This window comes from Dermacentor albipictus, chromosome 7 (genome assembly GCF_038994185.2).
Source record: "Dermacentor albipictus isolate Rhodes 1998 colony chromosome 7, USDA_Dalb.pri_finalv2, whole genome shotgun sequence".
Lineage (NCBI taxonomy): Eukaryota > Metazoa > Arthropoda > Arachnida > Ixodida > Ixodidae > Dermacentor > Dermacentor albipictus.
The window spans coordinates 10,642,263-10,661,672 of NC_091827.1; the positions used below are offsets into that span (position 1 = coordinate 10,642,263).

The window sequence follows — 19,410 nt, forward strand, 5'->3', positions numbered from 1 at the left end:
GTTAAGGGTGCAAATCGGTTTACAGTGAATATGCGGAGCTGTCACGTGCTGACGTAGTCCTCGGGAGCTATGTCGTCACCAGCTTTTCTGCGCAGCTTCGCGTCATGACACACGCGCCTTTTTTTAAATATATTTAATTTGATGCAATAATGAGCTCTAGTGCGCGCAAAACCACGCAAACTATTAGTCGGCGCCCAACAACGCTTCAGGGATGCGTCGCCGCGGCACTCCAGGAGGCGGCGCCGTGTTCAGCCATTCGCCGTGAGGTTGATCAGTTTTTCTGAGCAGGTGGCCCCAGTTCGCGAAATTGTCCGGCGTTGTCACCAAGAAAGAGAGAAGGAAAAAAGAAGAGGGGACGGGAGCGACGTTATATTGCAAGAAATACTTCCTCCTTCACTTAATTCTCTAGTTATAGCTTACCGACTTTATTTGCATTAAGAGGAAGCTTTAGTTCGGTGTCAACTCAGATGCCCCCCATATGGCACCCGCATGTAAAAACGCAGAAATGTTTTTGCGAGGCAGCCTCTTGACCGATTTGAATGAAGCTTGTTGTGTTGGAGAGAGAAAGCTAAATTATGATAACTATGAAGCAGAATTCAGGACTTTGCATGTTTTTTTTTACGGAGGTTCGCGAAACTTGGTAAGTAAAAAAAAAAGAAGTACGAAGCTTACAAATCCGCAACTCTGCACCAAAAACAGACAGTGCAGTTCTCTAAGCACTGCGATAGTCGCGTTTTATTACTGAGTTATTGCGTACTTGTAAAGGGGACAATTTCGTGTTTTCTTTCTTTCAATTTTGCTATTCTCAAAAAATGTTCGAACATACTGACGACCTAAATAAAACTTATACTACAGAAATTAATTTTTCTTTCTTTTAAATGGAACGAGACAAACGAGCTCTGCGGAGAATCTTCCAGCTGACGATGAAGCTAGAAGTTTTGGAACACGGCCTTCGCCCAAGTTGGCGCGTTTCTTCAAGCTCGAGCACGTCGTGTCGTATGATAAAACACGCTGTAACGCCTAATGAAAGTTTCGCATCCTCGTAAGGTCCACTATGGCCTATATGGTGTGCTCGAACTTCTACTGTATACATGGTTGCTGAGGGACGTGGCTTTCGTCCCTGAAACGCGCGTCACGTCTCTCGTCGTGATCGATGCGCGATTTCGCCTATACAGCCATGGCTCACGAAAGCTTCCTGGACACAGATTTCCACAGGGATAGGGATCTGCCTATATCTTTTTTTATTCGGAGAATTTGGCGGAATCATCACGTAGCAAAAAAGAAAGAAAGAAAGCGGGGACGGGGAGGGGGGGGGGGTGCATGCCGAACAAACGGATGCTGTATACCTGGTGTTATTTGATGCAGCTATACTGCAATACTGCAGCTTGAGCTTGCGTGTTTGTCGTCCTTTATCCAACGTGTACAACCCTCTGAAAATGCTTGGGTTTGGACTCCCTTAGCATGTCTTCCGTACCCGAGTACTGGAGCATTCAGTCCCAGAATGCAATGCCACAGAAGCCACAGATGCTGACACTATACTATATATGCCTGACTGCAACAACCCCAATGCGTGCACACCGCGAGAAATTCTTCGTGGAGCCGAAAGGAAGGATGTCAAAGCAGGATTTCGTGCACATACACACACACACCAAAAAAAATTAGAACACTATTGCAGCTCTTGGCAACCTTGTATCACACTGAAAGTAGGTTAAAATACACGCGCAGGAAAAGCTGCCGCATCCTGTCGATGCGGCAAGTGGTTCGCGATTCTCGGAATTCCCGAATAAATTCCCAAATAAATCCACCAGCAAAATATCCAGAAGGACCCTGCGGGCACCCACGAAGCTGTATGGTGGCACATACGGGAAGCTACGCAAGGGCATGGCTGGATGTCGCGCATGCGTACTCGCATTTATAAAAATGTGCTACAACGATTCACATTTCCCATTCTGAGCGCAACGGATAAAGACGCGGTGACAAGCTCTTTTTCTTTTTCGCCATATAGAAACAGCTTTGGAATAATAAACAATTCATTCATTCATTCATTCATTCATTCATTCATTCATTCATTCATTCATTCATTCGTTCGTTCGTTCAATTCATTTATTTCCTTCCTTCCTTCCTTCCCTCCTCACTCACTCACTCACTCACTCACTCACTCACTCACTCACTCACTCACTCACTCACTCACTCACTCACTCACTCACTCACTCACTTTTTCTTGAGCATGCTATATACGGCATATGTGCGGATTTAAATAAAAGCGTGGAGGCCATGCAGAAACTGCAAGCTACGAACGGATCACACATTTATATACGCGCGTTTGCTCACGGACGATAACTTTGCTGAGACACTGCAGTGTTTTGGTGGTAGAAAAGTAATACGAAGTAACAGCGCATTCGAATGAGAATGTCAAGTAACTTAATGGATGTCTCTTGAGCGCGCAGGCTTTCGCCTTCACCCTCTTTGGCGTGTGCTAAAGTGACTGTTACTTTTTCCCAGCTATGATAGTGAGAGGAGCTTACGACAGCTGCTCACCGAAGGGCCACGCGTAGTCGCTCTTGTCGGCGGCCTCCCGCAACTCCTGTTCACCCGGCGCTGTGCACGAGGGATGAAATAAGATTAGATAGATAGATAGATAGATAGATAGATAGATAGATAGATAGATAGATAGATAGATAGATAGATAGATAGATAGATAGATAGATAGATAGATAGATAGATAGATAGATAGATAGATAGATCATGTAGTATGCGCGTTACAGAACTCTAGGTTCTAAAAAAATATCATCAACGATTACGATAATTCCTAATACGAAATTTGAGCGCAGCTCTATACGTGTTTTCATTTCGCGTTATATTGTCTGGCGCGGGAAGTATATCTCGTGCGGCACGTTGCAAACGGAGCGAAGTGTGGCGCAACTGCCTCGCTAAACTGGAGATCGCGAGAGGCAGCGCGTGGGTGACGCGTGGGCCCGATGCACAGCCGCCGCCGCTGACGGGACTTCCCAGGCGACGCGCGCACTCCAGCGCCATCTCTAGGCCATCGTCGCCGTGCTACGCTTTTCTTCTCACGCTTTCGCCATACCCTCCTCCTCCGCTTTCCTCTTCGTGTCTTTCCTCCCCCGCCGCGCTCCGCGCTCGCCTTCGTCATTCACTGTGCTCACTCGCTCGCTTACGCCGGCACCGCCACGCTCGCCGCAGGAAATGGCGCCTAGGAGCTGCGCTCTAACATTGATCCGGGGAACCATTAACATACCTTATACTGAGCAAGTTTAGGGTGCATACAGCCTAATCAAGTAGTTATAGTTTTGTCAAGGCCAGCCTGGGATTCACTAGACTTTACCCTAGTTGGCTTCCTTTTTTATTATCACTATTTTTTATTATTCAAGTATAGATATCTTGACTTCGGATTACCGCTGAGCAATTAGTAACAATGTCAGTGTAACAATATCAGTAACAATGTCAAGTGCTTGAAAACGACCGATAATTGTGTCAAATAGTTCGCTCAGGTAGTGCTTACGATTGCGTAATTCACGCACTTACTGGAAACAAGATTGATGCTGTACTTGTCTATCACACCGGATGCCTCTGACAGAAGCGAAGTGGAGAAAATAAAAGGAAAGAGGAGGAACGAAGAAACGAGGAAAGAGTTAGTTACGTTTGATCCTTTCTGCGAGAAAACAACGCTCACATGTCTTGCGATTCTCGATACAGCCGCGAAGGCATGTGCTATAGCTAGAGCTCTCTGTGTTATGACACCAGTGAAGCTAATGAGGTCATTGCTGCGTGCATGTAACTCATATTAACTCACATTTGTCATGCGTCTCAATCCATCACATCCTGTCCTCAGTTTTGCACCGCAACGATAGAGTTGCACCATGCGTCAGAGACAAGCCAAGCCAACTGGCCCATTGAAATTAACCCATGCTAAACTCCCGTAGTCCAACTAGGTCATGCGTGCCGTCTATGACTGACGTATAGCCTACTATGGTGAAAACGGCTGTCAAGTTCCGGAGCCTTCGCAAGCTCAAATAAAAATCAAAGAAGAAACTTGGGCCAACTGGTGCGTGTTCCAGGGTTGAAGCGTTATTAGAAGCGTCTTGTATGCAGCACGTTTCATTCTCCCTCCAAAAGCGCAAACTTCAAGTACGTGTAGATGGGAAAAATAGCTAGAGTTGGCAGCACCGCACGTAACTAATGCAGCTTGTTCCTTGCAAAGCGTTCCGCGTCCCAAATTTCCCATGCTTTCCGCACTATGTCTTTCCGAAAAGATGCGGAACTGGCACGGAATCCCTATAGCGTCAATTCCGCAAGGAATGTTGCGGAAAGCATGCGTAATTACTGGACTACGTACGGAAGCGTGTCGGTGTGTAGGGATGGTGCATGTAATACGTAATTAACGGCGTCATGCAAATCATGTGGTTCTCCGAAACAAAAGGAAAACGCGATACGTCGATACGCACGAATTCCGCGCACAGGCGGCGGAACTTGCGTAACGTACCTGTGACGTTAGGCGGTCGGGCTCTCGCGGCTGAAGGAGAAAAGACAGGAGAACGGTGTATCAGTGGTATGCCGCGTTGTCATGATGATGCACTTTATGCCACAGAGCACAAACTTTCCTTTCGTCGTCGTCATATATATTCCCCACTTCCGATTTCAGGCTATATGCACTCGTGCGTAAATACGTCGATGAGAGCCATCAGACTGCTAACTGGCGTCGAAAGCGTTGTTAGGTCCACGTACTGAGGTATTAGATTGACAGCATACATAATATATTTTTACAGCGAAAGCTGTATATGACAAACCTTCCGCAGTTTTTTCGGCGTCCGGAAACAGAAACGGACTTGGCGATTTCTAACAAACACATACGGGTGCAGTGCGGCGGCGCAGATGTCAAAATGCGGAACACGATAAGAACGCTCGCTGTGAACAATAGCGTAAGTCAAGATTATCGCAGTATATAAGCAGGAGAGACACATATAGTTCGGACACCCGAAGAACAACATGCGTACGAGGAGCACCGGAGGGAACAGCAACGAGAATGTAAACGGCGCCGGCGCGGAACGACCACCAAAGAAGAACATTTCCGCGATGCTGAACGAAAACGAAAATCGTGACCCCGGGCAACAATTCCACTCGGTGAAGATGGAATGGAAGGAATGGAATGGAATCTGAAAGTGACGCAATTTTATTCTCCCTGCGGGCAGCGTAGTGGGCCCCTGATGTCATTACAGGTCCTACAGGGCGTGTTAAAGCCGTGTGTCAGAAATATTGGCGCACACCCGCCTATACCTGGAACACAGCACGAGAAGTTCAAGCGAGACGCTAAACCTTGCTATGACAGCCAATATACTTTGAGCGAAACTGACAATCTTTTGTATCGATTGGCGCTAGCTCATGCCGTGGCTCTGACTACAGAGCGACGTCACTAAAACGTGTAGCTCTGACGTGTCAATCACGCGAATTAGGCCGACTCGTTCGGGTTCAGTTAGAGCGTGCTCCGGCTTCGCGCAATGCTCTTTTCTAACCGTGGATATAGCAATCGGAGTAGCCACGTGACCATATCCTTGCCGAATCTCGCTCCCACTGCCATAGCTCCAGCTGGTGAGCACCTCTGAGCGAGGTTCTAAGTTGGAGTGCGCAGCGCCCTTAACCTCTCCAGGTCGGAAATTGAAAAGTTGGAGGCACTGATCAGGAAAGCCTATAAGACGGCACTCGGGCTACCAAACTCCACGCCAACTGCAGAGCCCATGGCTCTAGGAGTACATAATACCCTCAAAGAGATGTGGGAAGCACAATGCCTCTCACATCTTAATAGGCTCGCACTCACAAAACCAGGTAGAGATCTGCTCGAAAAGATCCATATTAATCTGTCCTATACGATAGACCAACAAAAGAAGGCACATCAGACACAGACGGCGCTGTGTGTGTCTGATGTGCCTTCTTTTGTCCTTGTCAAGCTTGCGCTATAACAAAATAAGATGCCGTACCAACAAGCCCCTATTGCTATCCTGATAGACCAAAGGGAGGAGGTACCACGTGATGTGAGGAGACGCATCAACGTGTAGCCCATTCCGCGGAACATGCATCCCGCATGTAACATCAAAAGGAGAAAAGCAAAAGGAGAAGCCCTGCAGAAGAAATGGGACGAGCAACCTAACACCCGTTACGTGGATGCCGCAGGACCAAAGAATGGAGTGACGACTATTGTGGTCTCAACGCCTCCAGGATCGATGGTGAACTGCGCCTCGATGAAGACTTCCAACCCCACTCACGCAGAGGAAGCAGCTGTTGCATTAGCTATAGCATCTAACCCCAACGCCGAAGTGCTCACTGACTCCCAGAACGCCTGTCGCAACTTCAATAATGGATTAATTCACGTCACGGTTGTCATTGCTGATTAAGCATCCACCCAGCCAAGCCTCAGTCATCTGGTTTCCCGGTCACCTGGAACTACCAGGAGGAAACGAAACCGCTCACAGGCGTGCCCGAGCTCTTCTGTACCGGGCGTCTCCCCCTGATGACCTTGAAGGGTGCTGCGACCTAGCTGCTTTAGCAGTGTATGCTGACAATCTCGCACCATGCAGAACAGCCAGGAAGGAGTACCCAACACCACATACATCACTCAATGAGTTAGAAGAGAACACCCTTCGGAGACTACAAACCAATATATACCCAACATGCCCACACTGTGGAAAGGTAATAATAATAATAATAATAATAATAATAATAATAATAATAATAATAATAATAATAATAATAATAATAATAATAATAATAATAATAATAATAATAATAATAATACCTTTATACATAAAAACAAGTGGTACAAAGTGTCAAGGCATTAGGAAAAAAGTTGCTGCAAAAGCAGCCTGACTGGTCCTAATAACCAGAAGGTCCAAAAGGCAACAGACAGTAAGGAACGAGAAAAAAAAAAGAAGAAATAGAAAGGAAAGAGGAACAACGAAAAGGGAGAAAGGAAAGAGAGTAATGGCATGTAGTACATAGATCTCACTTAAACGATTTGCTTCGTACATGAAACAGCTCGGGAAAAACAAACAATATAGATATACAGATACACAAAACTCTTAAAAAGGAAAAAGGATTAGGTACATGATTAAACCCAACTCTTGGGACGATAGAAATTATACAGTTCTCTGCCAGAACAATTAGGTACATCGATGGACGCAAATTTGAGATTATTCAGCAGAATGGGGAGAGTGTAACAAGTCATTTGGTTTCCATAGGTTGAACGCACATGCGGCACATGCCAGTATTCCGGGGACCTGGTGTTGCAACATGATATGTTGTGTTTTAATCTAGCCAGAGATGAAACGAGGCTTAAGTTCTGTTTCGTTTCTTTTTGGTATCCAAGAGCAAGACGGTAGTTAAACATATCACTGACTTTAATTACCCGAAGTTTTTTAAATAGGGGCTCAGATGGTAGAGCTAACCTCTACCACATGGTGTGGGCATGCCAATTTAATCCCATAGTTGACCCCATTCCAATTCCCTCAGAAGAGCAGTGGGAGGCTATTTTGCTCAGCGATGATCCTGACCGTCAGCACTGGCTGGTGGGTAGGGCCAGCGCAGCAGCAATAACCATGGACTACCGGACTAGGCGGCCCACCCACGAATTCTACGAATATTCAGCAAATAAAGATGTTTACAGTCAATCAATCAATCAATCAATCAATCACTCAATCTGAACGACCAGTCGAATCTGTTCCTAGCACCACACATTCCGACCAGCCCGGACGAATTACTTCGTGCAGAGTTTGTCAAGGGAGCCGAAACCGGGCCACGAGTGCATGCCAGTGGAACTCGCACCCGTATCGATCGCGAGTGGTTGGGATTGCATTTTCTGACCGCTGGTTGTCGACGCGTCCTTGTCAGTCTTTCCAGAAGTCAAGACGGGCGCTCCCTTTAGGCAAAGCTCTGTCATCATGCCTAAGTACTTCCTTCCTTCGAAGGTGTTGTGAGAACGCACGCTTAGTCGATGGTCAACTAAGTGCGCCGCCAGAGCGTTCAAAGGCGACTGTAGCTCGGTGCACGTACTTTTAACCGTGGCGATCACTCTCACCCTTCACGATGAGGAGGACGATGCCGACGGCGAAGGCCACGACGAGCCCCAGCAGGCAGGTGCAGCCGAAAGCCAGGTGCAGCATCGGGTGGAGCATGCGGGAAGAGTCGCGGGTGCTGCGTTTTACAGCAGGAGGCTGCGGCACCACGTCTATACACTCAACCAACCGCGTGCGATGCGCAGCGATTGTTAAATATGTCTATATAGTCGCATTCTTGAACGTTAACACCATTAGGGCGCAGATAGGGCGAAGAAAACAAAGACACGAACACTGCGCTCGCGTTCACCATTTAATCAGGCCACAGACACGAAAGAATATACAGGGGAGAACGAAGAAAAATAAACATTAAGGAAAAAGAAACATCATTATACCCGCTTCTATAACATCTTGCATGAAAACTCCTGCACTCCAAAAAAAAAAATCGAAGCCCCTTTCTTAAAGGAAAGTGGTTGAACGTGAAGCTTTCCCCAATGAAAACTGAATAAAAGTCCAAAGTCAACGACCAGGCAACGATCCCCCAATGCAAACTGAATAAAAGTCCAAAGTCAACGACCAGGCAACGAACCCAATAAATGCTGAGCGACCCGATGCTATGAATATGTCATTTGATTGCTTGTTTAGGATTGTATTTTTGAACGTTGAAGGTGATTGAAGACACATCTCGTTAAGTTGCATAGCCTTTATTATAGATCGTGTAGCCGTTAGTTTCGCATTAGTTGCTGACAGTTTTGGAATGATACGTTTTTGTCAGTCCGAACAGGTTAAGCGTTTCTCATTTAGCGTTCCTTTGAGCGCTATGACTATACTTCAGTCAAGGCGCTGACGCTGCCTTCCACATTTTCATTCTTTGAACTCTCGTCTTATAAAAAGAATTATCTGCCTTTTCGGTAAGGTCAGTCAAAATGATCAACTCCTCCAACGAAAAACTGAGGTTGATTACACACGATGTTTCAGGACCAACTCTAGGCTTCATTCCTCGCTCATATAATATAGAGAGCAACGTGAAAAATTCCGGGTACAGTTTTCTGTTGCTTATTACGTGCTACGTATTTTTTTTTTTTTCAATCATGAGACAAGCCTGCAAATACACGCAAACTGCCCCGAGCGGCCATGGTCGCGTGGCAATTTTTCGTGTATTCGCGGGCTTCTTTCATGCGGGTTGCAATGTGGGCTTGTTGGTAATGCATCTTCAAGGGGAGTATGGTAGCGCGATTCAAAGACGGGACAAGAGAAGACGCAAAGGGACACACACAGCGCTGTGTGTGTCCCTTTGTGTCTTCTCTTGTCCCGTCTTTGAATCGCGCTACCATACTCCCCTTGAAGATACTTTCATGCTTTGAAAAACACTTATGTAGCACGTGTCGAGCAACAGAAAGCTGCATAGGGAGTTTTTCGTGTTGCTCTACAACCTTCTCATCGACACTTCTAATCTAACTACAATATTTGAGAAGTTGATTAATTAAGACTAATTATGTAATTAGGCGGAATGCAAAAAGATAATGAGTATCTCCGAACGATGGCAAACAGCATTGCCTTGGTTCTGTTGCATATTTTGCATATTTTTAAGGTTTGGCTCAAGTCACGCGGGACACCCGGCAGATAATTACAAACTGAGTCGCGAATACGGGCCACACACGCTCACAAGTATGCGGCGTAAATGGACTTACAGCAAGTCTTCGAGAGCTGTCTCCGAGGTTCTACAGAAGAGTAAAACAACGTGAAGTCAGCGATGAACGGGCAGGAGGAGTTTCAAAAAGAAGTCCAGTTCACTGGTATATAAAGTTAAAACACTTACTGAGCTTCTGGCGCACCCGCTGCGAACAGGGAAGAGAAACATCTCCTTGTGAAATATCGCAAAAGAAGCTTCGTTCAGATGAGCTCGACGCAAGCAGGTGGAGTCAAAAGTCGTGTTGAGTCGACTGGCCCGAACGGACCACGTTTACATGCATCTCGCCAAGCAGATTGGCGAAGTCAACCTGCCACTTGTAGGCACGGTTTGACACAACTCGCCTCGACGCTAGCTCATCTTGCGTTTGCATAAACCCGAAGACCGAACTTCGGCCCTGATAAATCGACTCCAGCCGACGATCTTTTTGGCTTCACGTCAACGTAGCTAACATTGCCTCGGCTTTTGCGGGTACGTGTTATTATCCCGTGCAAGCCTCGCGCTAGGACAGCGGCCTTTCCTTCACACGCTTATGTGGACCGCCCCAAAGTTGAGCATCTTGAACATCAAAGCGGGATACCCTTTCGACCATTGCAGCTTCTTGGTGGGTTAATTCATTTCGGAGTATCTAACGGCATCAAAAGAAGACGGTTTTTTTTTTTTTTCAGACATGCTAGATCACACGCGAACTGAACAGTTCCGGTGTGCGACTTCGTCGGAGTACAATTATGTGTTACTTTTTCTTCTTCATAGTCGCCTATTATTTTAATGCCATAACGTTATGTAGACTGACTTCGCCCAATTTGTAGGCATCTGTCTGAGGAAAAATATGTGCCGATAGCGAATGTAGTGCAGCATATATGTATATATATATATATGTATGTGTGTATCACAGCGTCTCAAAGCGCCGTCACGAAGAAAGATGCGAGAACCTGGCACATGACGCTCGCGCCAGACGTTTCAAAGTGCGACTTTGGCCCCTCCCCTTGTTGTTCTAGAGTTATTGCAACGTCACTTTGAGAAATGAATGTGTTAAGGGCCACCCGTGGCGCGCACACGCAGCTGTCACCTCTCTAACTTTTAAACGCGTTATATAGCGTGCATTGACAATCAGCAGCAGCTAAATTCTGCAAAAATCTTTTTATTTCATTGCATTTTTTAGAAGTTTAAATAGTTCTATTCCTGCCCCATGCTATATGTCCTCTCTCTCTCTCTTCCTTCTTCTTCATAGCCTCTCCTCCCAAGGAGGCAGCGCAATTTCCAGCCGACAGCGGCGATGCATACCAACACGGCCAAGCGGAAAGGCACGGAAAAGCAGTTCTTGGGCGAGCAGGTGGAGAAATTCAAATTTTAAAGTGCGTTCTCTTTTTTTTCACCAATGCACATCAAACGCACCGTACCAACTTGTACGCACTTTTGATGAGGCAAAGACACCTCGACCTCCTCCTCCCTCCCCCTCCCCCAGATGTGACACATTTAAAACACGCACACACACAAATAATCTCAAATTGAATACAATTTTTATGACGCAAGCTCTCATGACTGACTTACCTATAAAGATAAGGTGCAATTGTTGCGAAAAAAAAAAGTCACAGTTTCGCCCGGAAGGCGAGGCATTGCTAGTTATAGCAGATTGGTATAGATAGCTATCTTGAGTTAAGCTTCGTAGTTTTATCGGCCGTATAAATTGCAGTAAACATTCGCTTACTAATTAACAAACACAGTGCCAAGCGCGCACATGCAAACGTGAACAGATTCCACTCGATGATCGCGAAGCCCCGCTGCCACAAAGAGCGCCCGCGACCGCTTCTAGTTGCTGCACGCCTCTTGCAGCACCGCGACTCGCCGAGTTGAGATGGCGCCACCTTCAACACAAGGCGCGCCGGGAACACGGCGAGCACGAAGCCAACAGCCATCTTGGCTCGCTCGTGGCCTTTACATCCGCCGCAGGTTGCCTACAGGACGCGGCACGTAGGCCACGTGTGCGCTTAGCCGCGCGGCCACGTCTGACTTAGAGAGGCGCGTGCCCTGCACGTCCTCTAGATCGCGCTCGATCACGTGACCTCCAGCATTGGGTGCGCGGGAAGATAGCGTGCGTCAAGCCATAACCACTTTAATAACCTTCTCGGCTCACCCTCGCAGCCACAGCGTACGCCGCGCGGACGCGATACTGTACTTCATATAGGGAACATGACAGCACCAGCGCAAATTTGCCAGCACTGTCCATGTAATTTCTATTGCAAATCGCTTCCCGAGTCATAGGCTACCGCAATTTTATTATTATTACTCTTTCAATTGGTGGATTTGCCGCAACTGCCAAGAACTGCCGAATGGACGAACGAACGACTTCACTTTCAATGCCACCGATGTCATGGGACAACGGACCATTACGAGGCCTGGAAGCGATCGTGCTCTCCTCCTCCAAGGCCAAGTTTGCTGTACAGCAGCTATGGCACAAAACGAAAAGTGGTCTGTATACACTCTCCAGTCCGCAGCGCAGACCACCTGCACGGTCCCAGAGGCATCGCACAGCGTTACATGCACGTGTAAGCGCTATGTTTCTCACCAGGCCGAGCTGCTCTTCCTGCCATGGTGCGGTCTTTGTAGACCTGAAAAAGCCGAAGACTTGTTGTTGCCTCAAAACAACTTGATGTTGATGTTGATGTCCTTGATGAGTTTGGCGCTTACCCACTCGCGGGGATTGGCCAAGAGTCGGGCAGACTTTGCTTATGTGTTCAGAAAATGGAGGTAAAAATCTAAAATTTTGTTACAAGAATTTAGGCGAGGGAAAATCGAAACGGTTCAGTAGATTGTCATGCTACGTAGAGGAAAAAAATAATTATCTATAATACAACTTCCAGGTCCGGTTCTTCTTCTTCTTACAGGCATGCATGACAAGGTTGGGTGGTTGTTTGATCCTATACATGATATGTTGAAGCAATAAAACGACAGACACGGACCTACAGAAGTGCTAAAAATGAATAATTCTTTTAAGATCTTTCGGCTTCGCTACGGAAGCCTCGTTCACAATGATCAACAACATATAGGATATGATAGGTGCTTGTTGTTGCCTCAAAACATGATATTGCGAACCTACTGTGAGGGGTATGCCACGAATGGGGTGGCAGGAAAAGAGAAGTTAAAAAAATGTAATTAAAGAGAATGTGTTAAAGGAATATTATTAGGACATTAAGTAATCGTAAGAATGGTGCTCGCTTATCTCAACTCTGTTATTGTGAATTCTATGAAATATGGTAATAAATAGATGTTATTAATATTGTAGTTTATTAATGATGAAAAAAGAAAGAAAATTAGCATGGAATCGTCTTTGTGTCACCTAAAAACTGGCAATTTTGTCCGAAGACCGAAGCACTGACTGCAGGGTTTATCGTTGCGCTTGAACTTGTCGGACGGCGTCCAACTATACGCGGGTAACGTGGACGTGGCATACGCGAGTGCACAAAAATTTATGGCACCCTAAAAGGCTTCAAATTAAAGAGCGAAGAAAACGTCAAGCAAAATTTATTTTAATTTTAAAACCCGACGTTTCGTAGCCCTACCGGTTGCTTCTTCAGAGGTGAGATGGGGAGAGGCACATATTTTCTGCGAAACGGGGTCCTTAAACTATCACGATAATATGCACAGCCCCACAACAACATCGAAAATTCGCTCGGCGTGTCCATATATTTGCTATCGCAATAAACAATTACATAGTGCATCACACGACGTTTTCTTTAATCATTTCAATTAAATATATGCTACGCAAGAAGGCGCATGATGTATCTAATTTGCAACATTTGTAGTTGTCTACACCTCCTGCTTAACTCGCTCCCTATCGGGTCTGATAGAAATCGATCAAATTGATTGGCAGTGTTTCTACACGTTGTTAAACATTTTCACTGGAATTCTTGTACTAGTAAATCAATGCACCTTCTGGAATGACGACTGATCTATAACTATTTGCCAGATTTGCCAATATTTGGCCGATTGGGAGCCTGAAAAAATAAAACTTCAACTGGAGGTATCGTCGAAACTAGCCTACAAGTTTTCCTAACACTTCTTTAATAGACGCGGTTTGCATGCGCTTTGGTCGACACGGGAACGTGATCTTTAAATGGCAGCAGTGAAGACACAGAAGCTTCTGTTGGGAATTGTCGATTTCCCGATCCGACGGATAGTCTTTTTTTAACGACTTCTCAAACTACGGTATATGTTCATGAGTGCGTGTTTTGACAATTGTGTTGGACTGATACAAAGTGCTACTTTATTTTTCCCATCATCAAAAAATATATATATATATATATATATATATATATATATATATATATATATATATATATATATATATATATATATATATATATATATTATGGGGTTTTACGTGCCAAAACCACGGTCGATTATGAGGCACGCCGTAGCGGGAGACTCCGGAAATTTGGACCACCTGGGGTTCTTTAACGTGCACCTAAATCTAAGCACACGGGCGTTTTCTCAATTCAACCCCCCCCCCTCCCCCCTCTTCGATATGCGGCTGGCGTGGCCGGGATTTTTCCCCACCATGGGCACTTCGACAACGTGTGTTCAAATCATTACTAGCAATCCTTCCCGTTGTGCAGGGTTTCGACTCGCAGAAGAGCACGCCGATTCGAAGGTCGGTCTGATTTCAGACCAACCATCGACCGAAGCTTAACTATCTGTCTAATCTCTTACATTTTGAACACCTCCTGCGCAGGTGTCCGCATTCGTTACTGTACACTATTCGGCTACACTCCACATTACTGCACAGTACTGTAGAGGAAGTGAACAAAGCGCGTGGAGACTCCAGCGCCAGTTGAACGCGCACTAGGTCAACTTGCTTGCACAAAAAAGCTGACGGAACGCAATGATCAAGTATAAGGAGGCTTGTGCGTGCTCCCTGACCGGACAACTACTGCTTCGCAAGCCTAAAGAATGGCGCAAAAAAAAAAACCAAGCGCCTTCTACGATGAGTAAGAACAAAGGCTCCCTGCACAATAGAAACTTGCCCGTTTTCACATTTGCAGAGCTACTGCTTTCCCGCATCGTATGCGCATCACTATTGCTTGTATTGACGATAATTATTCTGCATTATAATTTCTTTGTACGTTCTGACTTACACTAGTTTGGAACCAAGAGCCAGTCACATATTTTGTATATTTCGTTTTTTTCCTACTCTCGGTACTTATACTAAAAATAATTTTTTACTATCGTTCGTGTTCCTTGAGGTGCTTCTTTGAAGTTTCATACAAGAATATGAGAAACCGTCTTAGTAAATATTACTTTACTTTCGTTCAAAACACTAGTGACCAGACTATTTTTTTTAAAAATCACAGTATAAGTTGCAACAACTACGTCTTGAAATAAAACGCTAAAACAAAAGCACAGAAATGAGAACAATTATAGCGGTAAGGCAATAGTTCAAGGGGAGCAGTTGAGCAGCCACGCATGCATAGATAAATATGAAACAGCGATGTATGAATAACGCCTCATTAACTTTGACGAACACGCGACCAATTAATAACCCTACGTCGACCGAGTCTATCCGGTTTTGTGTTCTTTGTCCTGCAAACGTTCTTCGTGCTTTTCCTCTGCGCGCCACAGCTGGGCTTGATCAAGCCCGATCCGGATCCAATTACTCGGTCGTAATCATAGAGTTTCCTACAAAATTGTCGTAATTGGCTCCTTTGGGCAAGCTGCGCGGGGGAGCCAACCCCGGCCAGTCGAAATTTTCGATCCGGATCTGGCGTGATCGCGATCAAAAGTGGTCGCGTGACAATGGTACTACTCGGGAATAAAACCGGCGAGCAGACAGGGGACAGAGTGGGGGTAAAGTCAAAGAAATATTCACTTAAAGATGAGTTGAGAAAAAAAAAAGTGGTCAAAATAATCTGCTGCCCACCACGCAAGAGTTTGACACGTGAACTTTCACTTACCGTAAATTTTAGCCGAATTTTAGTTTCGCATTCTGAAGCCAAAAAACATTTAGCTGCTCGTGGGTTTCGCGGCACTCAGAATTTGTGCCGGCTACGATCTCTATTGTCTCGACTTCTGCTTATAAATTAAAAATCTGATCCGAAAAAGTATGCGTTCAAGTACAGCGAGCTCCACGCCACCTGACCTTCGAATCGAAGCCAGCAGGAGGCGGTAACTGGTTTCTCGTTGCATGTACTTACTGCACCTTTGCATTCAGGTCCGCAAGTTTTCGGAAGGGGTGCTTATTGAAATATGACTGCGCAAACAATGCAGTTCATGAACCAATACAAAGCAGCAGCTGCCACATTTTAAGCGGACGCCATTCTACTTCTTCCAAGACTCCAGTTCAGTGGCGTAGCTAGGTGGTCTGGCACCCGGGGCCCATAGGTCTTATTTCACCCCCCACCCCCCACCCCGGGTATAGCCGGCGGAAAGAGGGGTGTCTTCAGACGTATATAACACCCCCCCCCCCCCCTCCACTGGCGCCTTGCACCCGGGGCCTACGGCCCCCCCTGTTGCTACGCCACTGCTCCAGTTCCACTGGGTGGAAAAAGGTTGATTACTCTACAGCAGATGCCCAGTGACCGCTAGGACATCCAGTGGACATTCTCTGGACACCCAAAGCTAGAGCATGGACATGTCTCGGATGTGCCGAATTCGTCCCGAGGACGCCGCTCACGTGGCCGTACTTCCCGCGTCCTACGGACGTCACTTTCATGCGCGTGAGGACGCTGGGTTCACTGCACGTGTCAGGGCCTCTTGCATTGCGTTTGCCACAGTAAGTTCGCATCGGACGCTGTGAGACATGCAATGGGAGCGCCCACACAGCAAGATCAGCTGCAACGCGTGCATATACGTAAGCGCATACGCACGGGCTTATTCCGAGTAAACTCACTCATAAGATGCGCCATTTTTACGAACTGCACACGTAACACCTCCGGATTATAATTTCAACATGAAAAAGCACAATTCTGCAGTGATGAAACTGGAAGACAAACCGTCTTGTGTAGGTGACGTGTGGGCCAGAAACGCTTAGATGCAATACATCCTTGGTAGCATACCAGACATTGCTCGTCCGACAGAGGTGCTTTGCCACCGAAACGGTGCACGGTTACTTGAGCATGATGTGCTTTATGAGATGTTCTCACCGGGTAAAATTAAGGCAAATTGTTTCACTTTCGATTTACGCGCTAAAATCGCGGAGGCGATACTTTTTTCGCGCTCGAGCTCTTCGTACACAAAAATCCTCGCAACATTTCAGATCGTCTTCAACTGATCTACAATACAAGGTAATCATTGTTTGCAGCTAAAACAGCCTAGAGCAGATTCTAGCAGAGTACGTGACGTCACGGAGCTATAGTGCACACAAGCCCCAAGGACGGGCTAGCCACTTTTCGATCTTGCAGGTGCTTACACCTTTTCAGACTTGCTACTCCTACGCGCGCGGGACCGAGATAGGGTGCCATTCTCAAGACTTGTACGTACATGAATTGCTATCTTCCCAGGTCCAATTGACTCAAACGCTAACATGAACGCCACGTGACGGAATTTCAGCATCTAAAAAAGCATCTACTTGTAAAGTACCGGTGTGACCGGTCACTTTCGATCCCGATCTGTGTGCCGTGCGACCTTATGCGATGTCTATCGCGCCTACAAGTCGAACCCCACGCGAGCAACGTTGTCCGCCCCACGTTTGAAGTGACGCACGCTTTAATAATTGAAGTTGACTGTTTGGCGTACAGGGCAGCATAAAGGATTTCCGAGTCTTTCAGGCTTCCTTTATATCCTTGCACGTATCAAAATTAGGTCGGTCGCTCGTTTCGTGCGACAACCAGTGTCGGTAACGTAGTTACACCCTGTACCGGCTTCACGCTTTTGTCTAGTCCTTCAAAGCACTTCCGGGCGTTGAGTGATGCTCGCGCACAAAATCGATCTCACGGCAAATTAAAGCGATTCGCCCACATCGCACAGAGGCTCGGTAATCGCAACTGGTGCTCCCGAAGGCACACGCTGCGTGTAGCGACCGCGAAGACAGGCAAAACACGTAAAAAAAAGAAATGCTTTATTACAATCAAACAACGAAAGCGTTGAATGTCCTTGAATTTCTACCAACGATATAATACTTACCAATGTTTCCCACATGGAATAGCATCCGCACACATGTTCGAACAACTGCATTAAGTATGCAAACGCCTCTTAAGGGGTTCTCAAGCGCAGAGATCGCTTCGTAAACTTCGATGCTTTCAATACCTGAAAGAGCAAAGTAAAGGGTTCTGTGAAAAAGTTTTTTTTTTTTTTTACAACTTTCCACACACATGTAGCTGAGATTTTCAGACTCATTAAATCAGTTATTTTGCTTCCACTGAACATCAAGTAGTAGGTGGTCATCATACAAGTGCATATTAATTCAATTATAATGAAATGTCTCATACCTGTTGCTTCTGGAATAGTGGTGACAGCTGGGGAGTTGCGCGACTTTGCAACCTACAAGATTAGAGGGCGAAATGTTTTTCAATGTCTCCGTTGTCCGATGACGGTCATTGGAATGCTCAGGCTCGATTATCAGCCTCATTAAATCAGTTACTTTACTCTCACTGAATCATCGAGTGTTTCTTGAAGTCATCACAAATATATATGAAAGAACTAAAGCTCGCAACAATACGAACCGGGTCGGGTCGCAAACGCATTCATCTTTGCCACATGATCTGAAATAGAATAATATTTGCAATACTACAGAACACATCATACGCTTCATTTAAATCTGCAGATTTGCAATATTAAAGAACACATCATGAGCTTCTTGTAAATCTGCTTGTAGTTCTTTAGGGCTTGAACGTCTTTTGGCTTTATAGAAATAGCACAACCAGCCTCGGGTCTCTCGCACAACACGCCTAGGCTTAACTGTGCAAGTACACGAACAGTGACGACTGGAACAAAAAAGTTACTGCGAGCACACCGGCAGGACTATATAGCAATACAATAGAATGCAATACAATACCTTATTACTTGAGGCATGTAAGCTCACTTTTCCATGCGTCCTCATTAACCTTACATGTGCTACGAACCCTACGTCGAAAGGAGCGTTCATGCGAACTACTCCAGCAACGGACCATCACAGAGTGAAAGACCACAGAACACCTATACAAACTTAGAGAAGGGAAACTGTACCTTCCACAGTGCTACGGAAATAAGCGTAGCGGTGGCGTCGTGAACTAAAGTATGCGACCACCGGTGGCGCTGTACAACAGGAAACGGAAACGGGGTTTTGCACACGCTTTACCAGGTGTTCTGTGGTTTTACTGGGTTTCTGGCTTCTGCGCCTCGATCGTGCTCCCGCCAGTTTGGTTGCTGTGTGGCAAACGTAGCGCCTATGTGTATAGACGAGAAAACCTTGGCCAGGCGGCGCTACTGCGCCTCCTGACAACAGCGCCCCAATGTGGAAACGCCAAGCAGCGCGGTCGCGTCGTGGCGCAGTCTCCGCATTGTTTACGTTGTGCCGTCCGCGCTTTTCTTCGCTGCTCGTGCTCACGGCGCTCCCTTTTCGACGGCGGCAAATCGCCTGCTGGCGCAACGGCGATGCAAAGATTGCCGTGCGGTTTCAAGAAGGTTGCCGACGCCGACAGCTTTTTTTCGTGGCGGCAACCTCACGATAGGGGAGCGTCTGCT

At 46.3% G+C, this 19,410-nt stretch overlaps 1 protein-coding gene and 1 non-coding gene across 7 annotated transcripts; both read right to left on the minus strand.

Annotated features, from left to right (window-relative positions):
* Positions 1-18,876, minus strand: LOC135904447 (uncharacterized). Of its 6 annotated transcripts, none has more exons than XM_065435255.1 (12): positions 18,743-18,876; positions 18,411-18,449; positions 18,177-18,228; positions 17,872-17,994; positions 12,320-12,362; positions 9,883-9,927; positions 9,755-9,784; positions 8,087-8,202; positions 4,505-4,534; positions 3,547-3,591; positions 2,526-2,598; positions 5-280 (listed from the first exon to the last, which is right to left on the minus strand). In XM_065435255.1, exons 2-12 carry the CDS (start codon positions 18,429-18,431, stop codon positions 184-186), a joined length of 675 nt encoding a protein of 224 aa, XP_065291327.1. In that variant the 5' UTR covers positions 18,432-18,449; positions 18,743-18,876; the 3' UTR covers positions 5-183. The 6 variants fall into 6 exon arrangements, with proteins under 6 accessions (XP_065291329.1, XP_065291328.1, XP_065291327.1 ...); XM_065435258.1 differs by having other exon boundaries at positions 18-280; positions 2,539-2,598; XM_065435257.1 differs by lacking the exon at positions 3,547-3,591 and having other exon boundaries at positions 1-280.
* On the minus strand, positions 18,072-18,140 carry LOC135904470 (small nucleolar RNA SNORD57). The gene has a single exon (XR_010565125.1). It is a non-coding gene; the product is annotated as a small nucleolar RNA SNORD57 (small nucleolar RNA).
* Positions 18,877-19,410: the final 534 nt, after the last annotated feature.

Excerpts from the sequence above, each read along its gene's own strand:
- LOC135904447 (XM_065435256.2), bottom strand. The coding sequence starts at position 18,431 with ATGCGTTTGCGACCCGACCCG. Across the intron at positions 9,785-9,882 it reads GCGGGTGCGCCAGAAGCTCA|AACCTCGGAGACAGCTCTCG; the intron begins GTAAGTGTTTTA and ends ACTCTTCTGTAG. Across the intron at positions 2,599-3,546 it reads CAGCATCAATCTTGTTTCCA|CGCCGGGTGAACAGGAGTTG; the intron begins GTAAGTGCGTGA and ends CCTCGTGCACAG.